The following is a 15794-nucleotide window of genomic DNA, read 5'->3' on the forward strand; positions in this document are numbered from 1 at the left end:
GTTTTGTAAACTGATTTCATGTGGTCCAACATGACTTGGTATGAAAAAAAAAATTTATGAACAATCTCCCAATAAAAGATTTCCAATATTTGAAACAATTCTTAATCATTTTCAACATCATTCTAATTCTTTCAAAGTTTCATCTTTACAAACAGCCTCATATATCTCCTTTTAAAGTTTGAAAGAAGTTTTTCCTGACACATATTTGCTTGAAAATCTTTAGCTTAATTATCATTATCATTACTGCTACTATCATCATTGTCATCAGCAGTTTATCATCAATATGACACAATCATTTTGGATCAAATGCCTTGACGAATACATGTTGGGAAATACCATACATAAATATTGCATGGGCAACCTCGCAAAGGTTGTGCAAAATTTGTCTCTGAAAAGAAAGTGGTCTGAATATGCAGACTAGTACATAACATTTGTCTTTATCACAAATGAATGGTTGATACTACAGACAGTTATAATAGGTGATTCAAGGGGCTTTGGCTCTCTCTATTGGTTTGTCAACAATCCCAATCAATGGACAAACATTATGTAATCATAGAAAACAGGGAGGCGTGGCATGGATAGTCTTGGTATCCTCAGACTATCTTTGTAAATGGTTTATGATAAATTATGTGAAGAAACCACAGGTCACAGTCAAGACTGAATTTTTAGACTAACACGCAGGGTTTCTTGATATGAGCTAAAATTATCTTACACAATGACGCAATATAGCAAATGAAGAGTTGAACATCGGAAATACCTTTCAAAATTGACCGATTCATGATTCAGATGTACAAATTATTTTGTATACGATGAAGTACAAAACAAACCAGATACTTGTGTACCATACATTATTACCATTGTATCAAATATGATAATTGACTAATCATTATCAATAATTATATAAAACTATCTAACACTGTGGCCACCGCTCATAATTTTTCTTCTAAGAGATCAGCTCGTACTACTAATGGTAACAAAACTAAAAAAGATGGTTACAGTACTTTGAAGTACTGTGAAAGTGGAAATGGTAATAATACTTTGGCATCTTGAAAAATCCATAATGCCAAAAATAGGGAATAAATGTTATCATGCAAGGCTATAGATTTTTGGTCAGATGTCATCACTGAATTTTCAAAATTCTGACAGGTAGCAAACAAACAACTTCATCTAATCAACCTGTGAATTGCCAAATTTTCATTTTGATATCAAATCAGCACTCCAGCACACAAACGTAGTGAGTATGAAAACACAGATTTCACTCATCGCAAAAATTGCAGCCAAATCCTCAATTTCTCTGGCACCACTGAAACCCCCTGGCCAAACAGAACCATCTAAACAGGAAAATATAAACATTAAGCGTGTGCAAAAGTCAGCTTAGTCAATCCCGGAAATACAGGAAATCAATATACCCTGCCCTCTTGGCACAGAAGAAAAAGGAAGTAATGTTGGCATTCACTTTGCTATTGACTGCTACCATACACTGGTGGGTCCACAACTGCTAGTGCATTTACACGTAGGTCTGCAAATCTGCAACGTGCCAGCGATTTGTTATAGAATCAGTCCAAAAGTTGCATGCTATTAACAATAATATATTGAAGATGAAACTGCTATTTTGGAAAGTGTTTATTCAACAACCGAACTGAATTAGCCTTTCAGCAATTTTTTTATCAAGGTTCCATCCTGTAAAATACTTTTTGGGGTGACTAAAAACTTCAAGTCATTGCATCAGTTTAGAAATAACTTTAGATGCATTGTCAGTAAATAGCACCATTTGTATTCTATATATGTTGTTCCCCCATTTTAAGTTAGTGGAAAATTGAGCAAAGAAAATGGGATTCCATCGGGATTTGAACCCGAGACCTCCGGATGCTAGCCCAGTGCTCTACCAAATGAGCTATAGAAAGCCCTAGTTCAGTGTTCGTCCCAGAAACCCTAAATTCTCAATGCTCGAATGGTCAGAAGCTATAGCAGTGTGTTTGTGTGTGACACACACGTACACACTGGAACCTGGCATAAACCCGAAGGTTAATTCAACTTGGGGATAAATGCGAGGGATCAGCGAAGTGATGCATCTTTTTGAGTATGTAACAAACGCAAACAGAAGTTGTGAAAGTCTTATATTTACTTTGGGGCCTTTTTTCATAAGGCATTAGGCTTTAATTGGTCCCCCACAATGAACATATTTATATCACGACTTATTCATAACATGACTGTAATAATTGTGTGTGTTTTTTTTTTTAAATATGGAAATTAAATGAAATCAAATGAACTGAAATGAATATTGAATACATCTGATAAGAACTTCTATTTCATTTTCACAGAATTACAAACAGGTTTGTTAATTTCTATCAATATTATGGCAAATAGGTGCCCCGACAGCTCCTATAAGTCATTTCATTGGTACTTACTAAAACGAGAAAAACCTTATTTGAGTCACATTTAGGAGAACAAACAATCAAATAGAGACAAGTGTCTAATATTGCAAAGATGTTATGTTTGATTGAGAGTAAAAATAACCCCTTTTTGATATTCCAGGATGTTATGATAATAGCATGGACTCTACAGTCTTATGTCAAGAGAAGAATTATTATCATTGTGGTTCAATGCTCAGTTTCATAATTTTTGAATGTGGGAGTGCCTTTATGGGCATGACCTTCAAGGAAATAAAGCATTTGCAGAATTTTATCATACTTCAGCTGGCTGAATGCTGCTTTATTTGCCCTATAGTGTCGAAAGTGGTAACAGCAAAACTTGACTAGATATCGGTAGGCTAAAGGGGTGATGAATTCTGTGTGAAATAGGAAGATGACCCATCAGGAATCCACTGGTAGAGCGTGTCAGCTGCAATATCTCCTCTCAGCGGGATGCGATGCGGGAACGCCTCGCATCCTCAGCCGAGCGACTTGTGCTCTGCGGGATGGCAATTTCATTCTTGTTCTTCTATCTTTTTTTTTTTTTTTTTTTTGGGGGGGGGGGGAGAGGACCTAGAGATACCCTGTACATTTTTCACACACATCAATCCCCTAAATGCTGACTCTGATTTATCATAGTTCAATTTCTCACAGAAGTATATTTTTAGTTCATAGGTATCTACTAGTATGTCCAAAATATTTTTGCTTTACTTCTCAAGTTATACAAGTAACAGTAAACATCAACACTGTATCATTTCTAACTTAACTCTTTGGGTTTGCATGCAATAATATCACTGCTTTTGGTCTATAATTTAGAAACTATAACCCTTATTGTATCATTTCTAACCTCATCGTTTGGGCTTGTGAGCAGCACTATCATTACTTTTGGTCAATAATGTAGCAACTACGACCCTTCCAACTATTAACTGCAATCAGTGCTAAGTCATTATTGCACATCAAGCATTAGATGTGGAGGGTACTGGGTTTTCTTCTTATTTTGTGTCAAAACAGGAAATTTACAACAGATTGGTATGTAGGTCAGTAGGAAACTTGTGAGGGTTTGGCATCATTACCTCATGTTGGCAATCTACAATTTGTAGATGTGTCTACATACTATCGCTGTCTCATGAAAAAAAAATATATGCAAATTCATGACCTGGTAGAATGGGGATACTGTAGTAGTGGATATTTTTGCGCGAGTAATTTCTTTTTTTTTTTTTGCGCTGTGCCGGGTAAGATCAGTTTCGTGTTTTTTCAATTCCGCGGAATCAAGACACGAACTACTGGAACATAGAGCAAGCAAAAATTTGAGTGCATTAATTTTTACGCTAGTTGCTGGTTGCGCGAAATGCGTGAAAATGTCAACACCACGAAAATTTCCACTTTCACAGTACCCTGCAAAATAGGAAGGCCGGCCCAACTCGGATATATTTGAGAATCCCCGAATCGAATAGTGTACGGCTTTATCATGCACTCATCTCTGTGTGAGTACTGTACACGCCATATATTTTGCGAGTCTAAATTTTCACTAATTGGGAATTCCCTACAATTTCGCGAGTGGTTAAATTCGGGATCGTGGAGTCCTGTTCTGAACGGAGAAGTGTACACGCGTACGGCACATTCTGATCAGGATCAGAGTCAATATTCTTGCATGTCTTTAATTTCGCAAATAGCACCTGATTCGCGAAAATAAAAACCTCGCGTACGCTTGCAGCCAAAAACCTCAAATGGAGCCAAATGTTACTGACCAGCATACAATTCAATGTACATATTTGCTGATGGGCAATTCTTTTCTAGCAGGCCTGGACTAACTGTGGTTTGGGAATGTACCCAGATGGGCAGCGAATGGAGATTGATTCAATATTCTCGCTTGGGTCTCTAACCTACTGAGGACGGGCTGATTTTGCTACAACATGCATTTCCCATAGACACCTGCCCGAGTATACTCGGAACTCGTCCTCAATGGGTTAAAATTCCAAAACTTTCTTGTTATAGGTCTGACTGCAATGACACCTGTAGTATTTTCTTTGTTTGGTGTTACTCTGTCTGAAGAAAAATTTGATCAAGGCATGGATTTAAACTTAAAGAGATGATACAATTTTGGTTGAGATTGGGCTTCAGGTTTCTAACTTTTTAGCGAGATAGTGAGAAACATCTTATGAAATATACTTCTAAGAGGAACCTAAAGTTCATTCGATGAAAAGTGATTTTGAAATGGCTGAGAAATCCAAAACAAAGCAATTCTAATAAAAGGTGGGTCCCAACTTTTACTAGGACTGCTTTGTTTTACTTTTCATTTGGATATCTCTGCCATTTCAAAACCGATTTTCATCAAATACATTTGGAATTCCTTTTATAAATTTATGTTCTTTAAAGGGTGTGTACAGTTCTGGTCAAGGTGAGGATTTAGCTGTTAACGTTTGCGAGATATTCAGAAACCACTCTATGAGATGTCAAAGAACATGCAATTCTAAGGGGTATCAAAAGTTTATTTGATGAAAATCGGTTTTGAAATGTCTGAGATATCAAAAAACAAGGTGAAACAAAGAGATCCTAATAAAACGCGTGGCATGTCGCCTTTTATTATTATCACTTTTTTGGATATCTCGGCCATTTGAAAACCAATTTTCATCAAATAAATGTTGAATCCTATTTAAGATTACATGCTCTTTCATATTTCATGAGAGGTTTCTCATTATCTCACTTAGGAATGTTCAAAACATGAATCCCCTCCCCAACCAGTACTGTACAGTCACTTTAATATTTCATGAGTAGTGTTTTAAGTGTCAAGCAAAAAATTAAAAGCTGAATCCTCATCTCAACCAATACTATATCATACCTTTAAAGACTGTGAATTGCTGATAAACAGTCAAGCTGATACTCACCACATACAGCGCGAGCTATTGATTACGAAAACCTTGAGCAGTTCTGGAGGATTAATTCCAGGAAATATATTCTTTCACCTATCAGCTAGACCACTAGGGATGCAAAGAGAAGAATTTTGCATTTACTTTCCATCGAGTCTTGTAAATCTTCTTATCTATGAAATTGAAACCTTGACGGAAGTGTCCAAGGATCCAACCTAGGTGTGAATATTCACAACTCAAAACTGATAGAGGAAATAATCAAAACTAATGTCTTCCTCTACAGCTGATTTTTTTTTCTCATAAAAAAAAGAGGAGTTGTCACTTTTAAATGCAGTGATATAGGCAACATCTGTAAGCAAATGTGAGTGATGTTGATATTATACTGGAAATTGCATGATGAGTTACAGTGGACTCCCGTTATAGCGAAGTCCTCGGGACTGGCAGTTTTCTTTCATTATATCGAAATTTCGCTATAACCGAACTAATAAACAATTAGAAAACATATAGAGAGGATAAGGTTGTGGCCTGAATTTCTATTTTGTTGTAACCGGAATTTAATTATACCCATGTTCGTTTTAACAGGAGTGCACTGTATACGTATCAAAGGCATGATACTATTGTATATATTTCATGGCGTTTTTGTTTATATTTCCCCTTGATAAAAAACACTAAAAACTTCAAATTTATAAAGACTCTGGAGAAAAACAGGAGAAATATTCACCTTCTGGCAGAGGTAAGAGAGTCACTGCTGTGCTGATTCGACTTCCACCCAGACTGACCAGGTGAGGGCGCTCTGACTGGACCTTGAGTGCCCGTCCCGTCTCCGACAGCTCCAGAGACCCATCCTGAATTTAATATTGGCAGGGGACGAGAGATACAGGAGGGTTAGGAGAGCAGAAAATGATAATCTGTGACCCGTCACGTCAAAAGGATCCGAACGTCGCTGACGGCTGAGCCGAGAAAATCGAGTTTGAAGTCAGATCATCAAAATCGGTCAAGACCATCGACTTTAACTTTTGACAGAATTTTGTAGTCTAATGTTTTGTCTATCATCTGCCGAAATTCAGAAGGTAAATGATCAGAGGAAAGGGAAGATATTATGTAATCAAAATTATCACATAGATTTTAACTGCTTTCTTTGTTTTTTGGCAGCATCAATCTCAAGTATTTCAAGTTGACAAAAATGGATATATCCATTTTTGCATTCAAACTCTTCATATCTATACATTTTTAGGTATATTTATACATATTTTCATTTGTACACCTCTAAACAGTATATTTGAGAGTCAAATGTTTGTAGTGATACTTGGAAATTATCATGAATTCACTCTCAACTTTCAATACAGAAATTTGGCATACACATAGAGGATTTACTACTAGAAAATCATTGATTGATGAATTGGGGATGGGGGAAGATGTGGTTTTCTCAATATTGTTCTCCGCTGTGCTCTGCCTAAAGCCATCTTCAAGTTTACCTCCACCAACCTACAAAGGTTTTTTTTTTTTTTTTTTTTTTAATTTTCTTAACCTTTAAAGGACAAGTTCACCTTCATTAACATAAGGATTGACAGAATGTAGCAATATTAGTAGAACACATCATTGAAAGTTTGAGGAAAATCGGACAATCCGTTCAAAAGTTATGAATTTTTGAAGTTTTTGTGCAGTCACCGCTGCATGAGAAGACTACTGCAGTGTATGATGTCACATGCGTACAACAATATAAGGAAAATATAAAGAGAATTTCACAAAATTTCATCTTTTGAAAAAAAGTACACATTCCCTTGACTCGTTACTGACATATGTTATGGGTAATATTATTCCCATTGCCTTTAGAAAGAGGCAAGTCAAGTGCTCTCTTATTATACGAAAAAAGTGAAAATATGTTGAATTTTCTTTACATTTTCTTTACACTGTTGTACTCATATGACATCACGGGCCTTAGAAGTCTCCTCATCCAGCAGTTCCAACACAAAAGTTTTAAAAATTCATAACTTTTGCATCGATTGTCAAATTTTCCTCAAACTTTCACTGATGCGTTCTACTAATATTGCTGCATTCTCTCAATCCTTATGTTAATGAAGGTGAACTTGTCCTTTAAATTACAGTCACAGAATGCCCAAACGGAACAAAATATTACCACTACTTACTGTTGTCAAGATGAGAAATCCTGCTAAAATTTGGGCAAGATATACTACCTCCTCCCATAACAGATATACAAAGTGTACCAGCTAATACTTGTTTCAGGAAAACTTTTATACACATCAATATTTATTTCTGAATGGAACATGACATTAAAAATACAATATCCTTTTTTTTTCAATTCCTTCTGCAGAAAATACAAATATAAACATGAGTAGAAAACATTAAAAAACAACAAAACAAACTCAATCCCGAACAAAAGGCAAACTTAAAAAATTAGCAAACAACTGTAATCTCTGCTGCCTATTAAACTTGCTTTAAGTCATTACTCATGCAGTTGAGATGACAGTCAAAAATTTGGCAAAGTGGGTAGCAAAGCCATGAAATTGTTCATTGATGGCCTTGGATAATTTTTGTCGGCTCCTCTGTTTAATTGCCAGCCCATTGACTTTGCACTCTATGAGTTTGATCTTGGCAAAGGAGCAGCAAAATACTTTTTCAAGTCTGATCACCTTGTCGGGGCAGCCCGCTGCATTTAGCATTCATTATTCACAGGGAATCACTGCCGTGAATCAGACAGTGCGGTTTACCCACTGAGAGATGTGGCCCGCTGGTTTACGTCTGAGGGCCCAGAACAGGAGGTACTAGGGTTCAAGTCACACCAGACAGATCTGGCAGGTCCACTCATAGCCGTCCTACTTGCCAAATCTCACATCTCTTTTTCTATCAATTTCTACATTAAAAAACAGATACACATCAGTTTCTTCTCTTTTTTTTTAAAGTAGGGTCATCATGACAAAGAGAAATGAAACCCTTTCAATGATACTGCACTCATTATGGCCGTGTCACACCAGCCTTGCGTGCGACTTGCAAAGAACAATTTTGACTACCCGGAGGTTCCCGTAGATGATCCGCACATGACAGTACCTAGCATGTATCTCAAAAGCAGTCGCCCGGAGGGGCGCACGCATTTTATTTTACCCGCAACCGTGTTTAGGCCCTGTCACACCTTTCCGGGCAAGCTACTCGGGCTTGTTACGTGTAGGGATTTTCTAGCATACCGGACATTCCTGAGGGCGGAAAAGGATTTGTGCGAGTCAGCGCATGTGTCTTACTTGCTGGACGCGTTATACTTGCGAGTATACTGTGTGACCTTTGTACCAGTCGCGTGGGGGCTAACAACTCAGTGAAGGAATTCCTCTAATGGAATGGCTGAAATCTCACAGAATTTCATTATCTTGGCTGCATACGGGACTGCGAAGTACCTGTGTGGGAATTGCCTGGGAAGTACTGCCGCTAAGGGTCTCCTACTGGCGTTCTGCGTGGACCTCTACGGGCATTCCTGCGACTCACCCGGAAAAAGTTTTGGTCATGCTCAAAACTTGGCTGCGGTTAAATCGGACTTGCGTGAGCACCTCCGGGCAACTACGCGCTAGATACTGTCAGGTGCGGACCAACTGCGGAGAGCTCCGGGGAGTAAATTTGTTTCCCCGCAAGTCAAGCCGCAGAAGTTCCCCCATACGGTATGACAAGGCATGAATGAAAACTGCAAACATTCTCGTTCTCCCGCTGAAAATCTTCTACGTGCTGGAAACTATCTCCTCGCCACAAGCCCGCGTAGCTTGCCCGGAATGGTGTGACACGGCCTTAACCTATCAATAATTATTCATGAATACATCAGTAAAACTATCATGTACATTATGATTATTTTCCTTGTTTTCCAGTAGCTTAAATTTCAAATGTCTTACTCAAATTGATCAAAATGGGATGTATATATATATATTTTCCATTCAAACTCTTCAAATACACAATCTCACAGGAAAGAATGATAGAGATATGATATTACAACAACAAAAGTGATATGTTCTAGGCAACAGATTAAAATTCTCTTTTCAAAAAATAATTTTGTTGTTGATGCTGTTGACAAGGCTGATTCATCCTGGCTATATGTGCTGCTGAAACTATCTCACACAAACTTCAAGATTTACCAAGCTCTATTTGATTTTGTTAAATGGCAAGGGCATGATATCATTTCATTTTTTCATTTCAGTTTATTTTCATATTTCTCAATGAAAAAGTATCAGATATAACCAAATAGAATGATGCATGATATCACGCTTGGATGCGCAATAAAACATTACTAGCATATAGAACATGGTGGTCAATCTAGATGAAGATTTGAATCTTCTCAATGACTCTAGAGAAATAGAATGGAAACTACAGTTGAACCTCTCGTATCCGGACAAGTCGGGACCGGGGCTCATCTGGATAAGGGATTTGGCCGGATACGGGAGACTCAATGCTTTATACATGTACATACCGTATAATAGAGCTCTATGGTACATACACATACACATGTACTGATGTAGCCCATTGTAGTACCACATATAGTAATGTGTATACTGCGACCTTTTCATTGTTACACTCAGTAACAGACCCCAAAATAGAGGTTCATGTTTGCAAGCGGAAATCATTTTCTTTTATAAATTCTTGGGATGATTTACCTAAATAATTATTGAGAAATGTATCAAGTATATGTAATTCATGTGTGTTTCCTCCCGTAATTATTAAAAAAAGATAAAAAAAAATCACGGCGAGATTGCGTCCGGATAATAGAGAGATCCGGATAAAGGGAGGCCGGATAATAGAGGTTCAACTGTACTTGTAATTAAGCTAAAGGTTGACCACAATGACCACAAATTTCAATCATGACTTGCAGATGAGGGCCGAGAATGACTTTAAAAGTGATTGCTGGAGTGTGGCCCTGCTAGCGTACATTGTCCCATCTGCTTCTAAAAAGGTCAACTTGAAAATTGGGTAGGAGATGCACTTCACAGAGCTGAGATTGTTGCCAAGTTTTATCCAAAGTCTACCGAGCTAATCTAAGACCTTGGGGGACGAGTGCGTAAGCACATGTTGCAAGGTGAATGCGTATGACTCATAAGGCTTCTTGCAGTAACCACGACCGGTGTATTATACATTTATGCAGGATCTTTCATCTAAACACTCGTGCTGTCCAATCATTCAGCAGCGAGTGTCGCCCCTCGTTGATAGGGACCGGAAGTACCTGTGCTCTCTGCCGCTGCAACTGGTAGTAACATCAGCGGCAGTGGCAAAGCGCAAAAATGTGAAACCCTTTAGAAACACAATACACTCTACTCTAGGCTGGCCTGGAAATGGATGTTACAACCAAGTTCACAGAGAGGTCACGCTAAACGTCAAGTTCAAGGCAAACAGAGTGCACATGGAACCAAACATGGGCAAGTCAAATCCTATGACTCCTCCTGGTTACACTCCCAGAAGGGTAATGACTTTATCACTGAAGTTTACAGGAAAAGTCTATCCTGATTTTTTTTATTGCTTTGTATGAAAGTAGAAAAATTGGCAAAGTAGTAGATAAGTGATTTTTTTTTTTTTTTCTTTGGGGGGGGGGGGAAATGGACACATCTAAAAAGTTAGGATTTGTACAAATTTATGGAATAAGACAAATCAACATCTGTGTGATCTATGTGTTGAGCACCACTCTATTCCATTCGTACACAACAATTCAACAGTCTGCATTTTTCTGTTCGACTTGTTCTTCGTCTGAAGTAAGAATAATACATTTTGCATGTGTGCTCCACTCATGATTTACTAGATATTGACAGAAAATTGATATCTCAATAGCTAGATGGGGAGTGTAGGGAAAAATGTGCAACCTGCAACTTGGAGTAGACGTAAAATGGGGTTAGCTCTGGCACCTGCCCTCTTGGACAGGCAGGTTGGGGGTTCAACGCTCACCTGAATGATTTTCTGGGTCCGCTTGAGGCTGTCCTCCCAGTTGTTACTCATCCTGAGTTCATTGAGTTCCTCATGGGTCAACACATGGTCTGTTACTATCAGTTCACTTGTTTGCATATTCTGCACAGAAAAAAAACAACAACAACAAAACATACAAGGACAATTAATATTTCATAAAACAGATAATGCACACTTCCTGGAACACTCATTGACTGTACATTTAATGTTTGCACCTTGCAGATATAAGGCTAAAATCACTGTAACACACCACATATTTTCTGCTACAAAATCTGCACGTTTGTTTCCCAGGCTGAAATATGATAGAAGGGCGGCGGTGAACATGGGCTATTTCGTGCATGAAAGACCAATTCAATTACACAATATGAAAATGCAATCAACAACCTAAATTGCATTACCTAAAATTCTAACATATATTTACTTGCGAGCCAAAACACAATTAGCTCATTGTAGTGCATAATATTCTAGATATGGGCCACCTTGCAAAGGTGAATCTCTTTGTCAGCTCTTATTTATCTCACAAATTCCCATTCATGCATGGATACTGCTTTGTATTGAGGTATAGGATAAACTTCTATGTAAACAATTCAAGGCTGAAAAACAATTACAAATTGCATTGACATTATGATATTCATACAAACCCACAGCCCAAGCCTCATCCCACCCCCAGGGAAAAAACAAACAAAACAAAAACAAAGCAGAGAGCAAACAATGAACAATCAACAAATACTTGTATGTGTAGAAAAGGCAGAAAATGGTACATTTGGTTGAGAAAGGAGACAGAAAACATATTTTGCAAGCACATTATCAGTCAAACATAATATAAAATATCTATTTGAAACATAATTTAGAGAGAGAGAGAGAGAGAGAGAGAGAGAGAATCATTCTGTGAATACATCATCGGACAAACAGGAAGAAAATTACTTTAATGAAACTTGATCATGGAAAGAGAGACAGAAAAAGAAGGAGACGTGTATGAGTTTGGTTGAAAAAAAACATGATAACCTTGGATATAAGCAAACATGAACAGGGTTAGATCAATTTACTCTACGAAGGTCTAACACTGCTGCGTTTCCCTTACATGTTTCCCTTTAAAGAAAGGCTAAACATGGACTACAACCACTAACGCACTCTATTTCACGGAAACATGCTTTGTGGCAATTCACCGAAGGACATGAATGGTATTAATCACGCGTTACTCTCTGTGAAATTGATCAGTGTTGTTGATTTCTTCCTTGTATTTTGATAGGGGAATACCAATTTCAATACACTTGTGCATCAGGATCTACCGTGTAACATGGTAATAGGATTATGCAAAATGGAGGCATAACATCACTCAGCATATAGCACAGTTGCCAACTTTTGTAAATGCCTTTCAGTACTTTGATGGCTGAAAATCAGTAATTTGCACCCTTTTTTTGAGTGAAAATCAGTAATCCTTAACAGTGTAATAGAATATAACACAGACAATGATTTCTAAAATCAGTAGTTTGCTTGTAACCTACAGAAGTATTCTCCAATTTCAGTAGAAATTACTTAAAATCATTACTAGTTGGCAGCTCTGATATAGGTCCCTATTATCTATCAAGCAAGACTGGAACAAATGAAGGGTTTGTTTGCAAAAACCGATAAGTCCATTTTTGAAGATTTTGAAGTACGGTCTCTGTCATAAAGTACAAAATAATACCTTTTAAATGATATAGTGGTCATTACATATAAAGGTATATTTTTGAAGTTATGGTCAAAAGAAGCAAACATTTTCTTATTATTCTCTTTATTTTTCTTGACCTTTAATCGCAAATATCTCCATTTGGCAAATATGGACTTATCGGTTTTTGCAAACAAACTCTTCAAATGTTGTTATTTCTTCCGGTGCTAGTTTTCTTTGTTTTTTGTGTATGTGTGTAAGAGCGGTTACACACGGTCAAAAATTCGTCATTTGAATGATGATTCCAGTGAAAAATAATTCTACTGACGAATTTTTAGCACGTGTGGAAGCAAATTAGAATCACGAATGCTAATCACAATCACGAATTCAAATTCTAGTCCGGAGGTGAATTCCAGTGAAGTTTCACTTAAATTACGGTGCGAAATTTGCGTGTGTAATGCTTGACCTACAAAACATCTTTTGAGGGGTGGAGCTTACGTGACCTTTCAAGCACTTCTGTAGATAATACGCGCTGTTTTGATTGACGCATTGTTTTGATTGACAAGTCACCAAGGATTACGTAACGCCTTCGCTCGAGAATTCGAATTCTAATCACAGTTTTCGAGCGAGCGTGTGTAAGGATCCGATAATTCTAAAGACGAATTGCAATCATCATTACAATGATGATTCAAGTTACGAATTTTCTCTCGTGTGTAACCGATCTAAGAAGCCTGTTCATATGTCCTTGCTAATCCGGAAGTGCTCTACTGCAGTAGATAGGCCTACAATAATTATTATCACAATATCATAATCAAAGTCAGCATCACCTATGTTTGCAATTCATTGTTGTTACAATCATGACTACTTTTATCTGCCTCAGAATCGTCATTGCTGTAATAACCTTTTTTTTTTCTGGACATGAAATTCATGATGAGAATCAGATCGTTTTCACACAGGTTGTGAGATGTAATTACCAATGCTGAATTACAATCATGCTATTAGAAGTATGTATCATCCCTACACACAACTGAGGAAGACTTTGCGATTTCTGCAGTTTTGAATTTCAGAGTGAGGACAGGAGATGTGGATTCTTTCTGGTTTCTGCAAAGCAAGATATTTTTTTTTGGCATGAAATTTTGGGGGCATTCAATGCATTTAATGTAGATTTATAAGAACCTTGGTGTGCATTTTAATTTAGCAATTTTTGGCTCTTGCAAAATTTGCAAAATCAAAATGCACAAAAGCATGTCTGGCTTTGCAGTAGGCCTACCCATCAATCATGCTTGAACAGAGCTAGCGACACCATACGAGTGGTAAATTTGAATGTCTCCTTCTGCTGTTTGGCCAGAGTCACTAGCAGTAAGCTACTAGACTCCAACTTTACTGATAGCAATCTTGGTTCTTGTGTTTATCCTTTCTTTCATGAAGAGGAAGATGAAAGGCTTCCATGCACAAATGTAACTCTGATACACACTGCATTAGAATCTAATGATAGTTGATACTAAAAAAAAAAATCAAGCTCATGTCTAACTCCCATGAACGGATCACATCTAGGCGTACAACAACTATACACATGTGACAGTATTTGATTTCACCATTCATCTGATTTGACTCTGTTTTGATGTAAAGGTCAACATGAAGATAGTGTGGAACTTTTCTTAAAAAAAAAAAAAAAGAAAAGAAAAAAAAAAAAAAAACAACCTTCCGAACAACTCATGATCCTGTGTCCAGGAAGGAACTATTGCATAATTCTGGCCGATCCATTTGGGTGCTGGTTCCCCAATCATGGGGCGGCATTGGAAAACTATGGGAACTTTTTAACGATGAGGACCCGGTATTGGGGCCTCCACAGAAGTGGGTCTTATCAATATCCCTCCATGAGAGTCAACCAACATAGCAGCCCCCCATGTGCAAATGTGTACAGGATGTCTAGGACAAACAAACCTCTAAGTGCATGCTAACTTTTAATGACTCATTGAGTACACATATTACAGTATAGACCTATGCCAGTCCAGGGGTCCATTTCATGAAGTCATCACATGAAAGTCTTTACATAAAAATCTCAGAATGGCTAAAGTTGCTTCTTTGTAGCTACGAAAAGAAGTAAAATTTATTTCATAAAGTCTCTCATGAGTGTGTCTTAAGAGCAAAAAGTCTCTCATACGACTTCCATGCAACAGACCCCAGGTTCTGCAAAGTCACCTGAAAGAGTTTGGCAAACATAGACCTGGAAACAGCATGATACCACAAATCATTTGCAGTACCCCTTCATACTAGGTGGTCCAGGAGATGATGTAGAAATTGCCACTGAAACTGAAATTCTCCATCAAAAGTTTGCAAGAGATGAATACACTTAGTAAGCTTTACAAAAGAAGACTAAATATGCACATTTGCACCAAGTTTGGACAAACATTCTCTAATGTTTGCATTTTTCAATGACTATACAACTACAAAAGTGCAACATGAATACCACACAATAAGATAAAACTTTTGAGTGCTGAATTTGCTACACTTGAATGTTCTTTTCACAGGACTATAAAATTGAATCATCAAAAATCATTTTACTAAATATGGTGATATTTACAATTTTCACCTAGATCTCTTTGATAGTGTCAGCAAAATTCTCAAAACTTCTAGTACGCTGCAGTGTTTATATATATTTTTTTCCATGCATTTGAACATGATCATACAACTCGGTCAACAAATTCTTACGATAACTGAAATTGATCTTCTATTTAAAGTATAACAGCGTCTGCTTAGGTATTTTTGGGTGACTGTATCAATTGAAGGACTCTGCGTGTGTGTGTGTGTGTGTTTGTGTGTGTGTGAAGTCATCAGGACGGCCTTTACTGGTCTGGACGCACATCCATCTGTTGCCATGGCTATGGTGGTTGCTAAGCAACACCATGCATGCCCTGCTATCCATCCGCG

General features: G+C 37.6%; 1 protein-coding gene across 1 annotated transcript in view; it reads right to left on the reverse strand.

The window, feature by feature from the left end:
- Positions 1–15794, reverse strand: part of LOC140229940 (pleckstrin homology-like domain family B member 1) — a 204233-nt gene that overhangs the window by 61602 nt on the left and 126837 nt on the right. The window contains exons 3-4 of the mRNA XM_072310141.1: positions 11198–11317; positions 6000–6123 (exon numbers count right to left, since the gene is read on the reverse strand). Of these exons, the coding sequence (XP_072166242.1) occupies positions 6000–6123; positions 11198–11314 (241 nt within the window). The 5' untranslated portion in view covers positions 11315–11317. The remainder of the gene's footprint in view (positions 1–5999; positions 6124–11197; positions 11318–15794) is intronic.

Source organism: Diadema setosum, chromosome 6 (assembly GCF_964275005.1).
Source record: "Diadema setosum chromosome 6, eeDiaSeto1, whole genome shotgun sequence".
In the NCBI taxonomy this organism is placed as follows: Eukaryota; Metazoa; Echinodermata; class Echinoidea; order Diadematoida; family Diadematidae; genus Diadema; species Diadema setosum.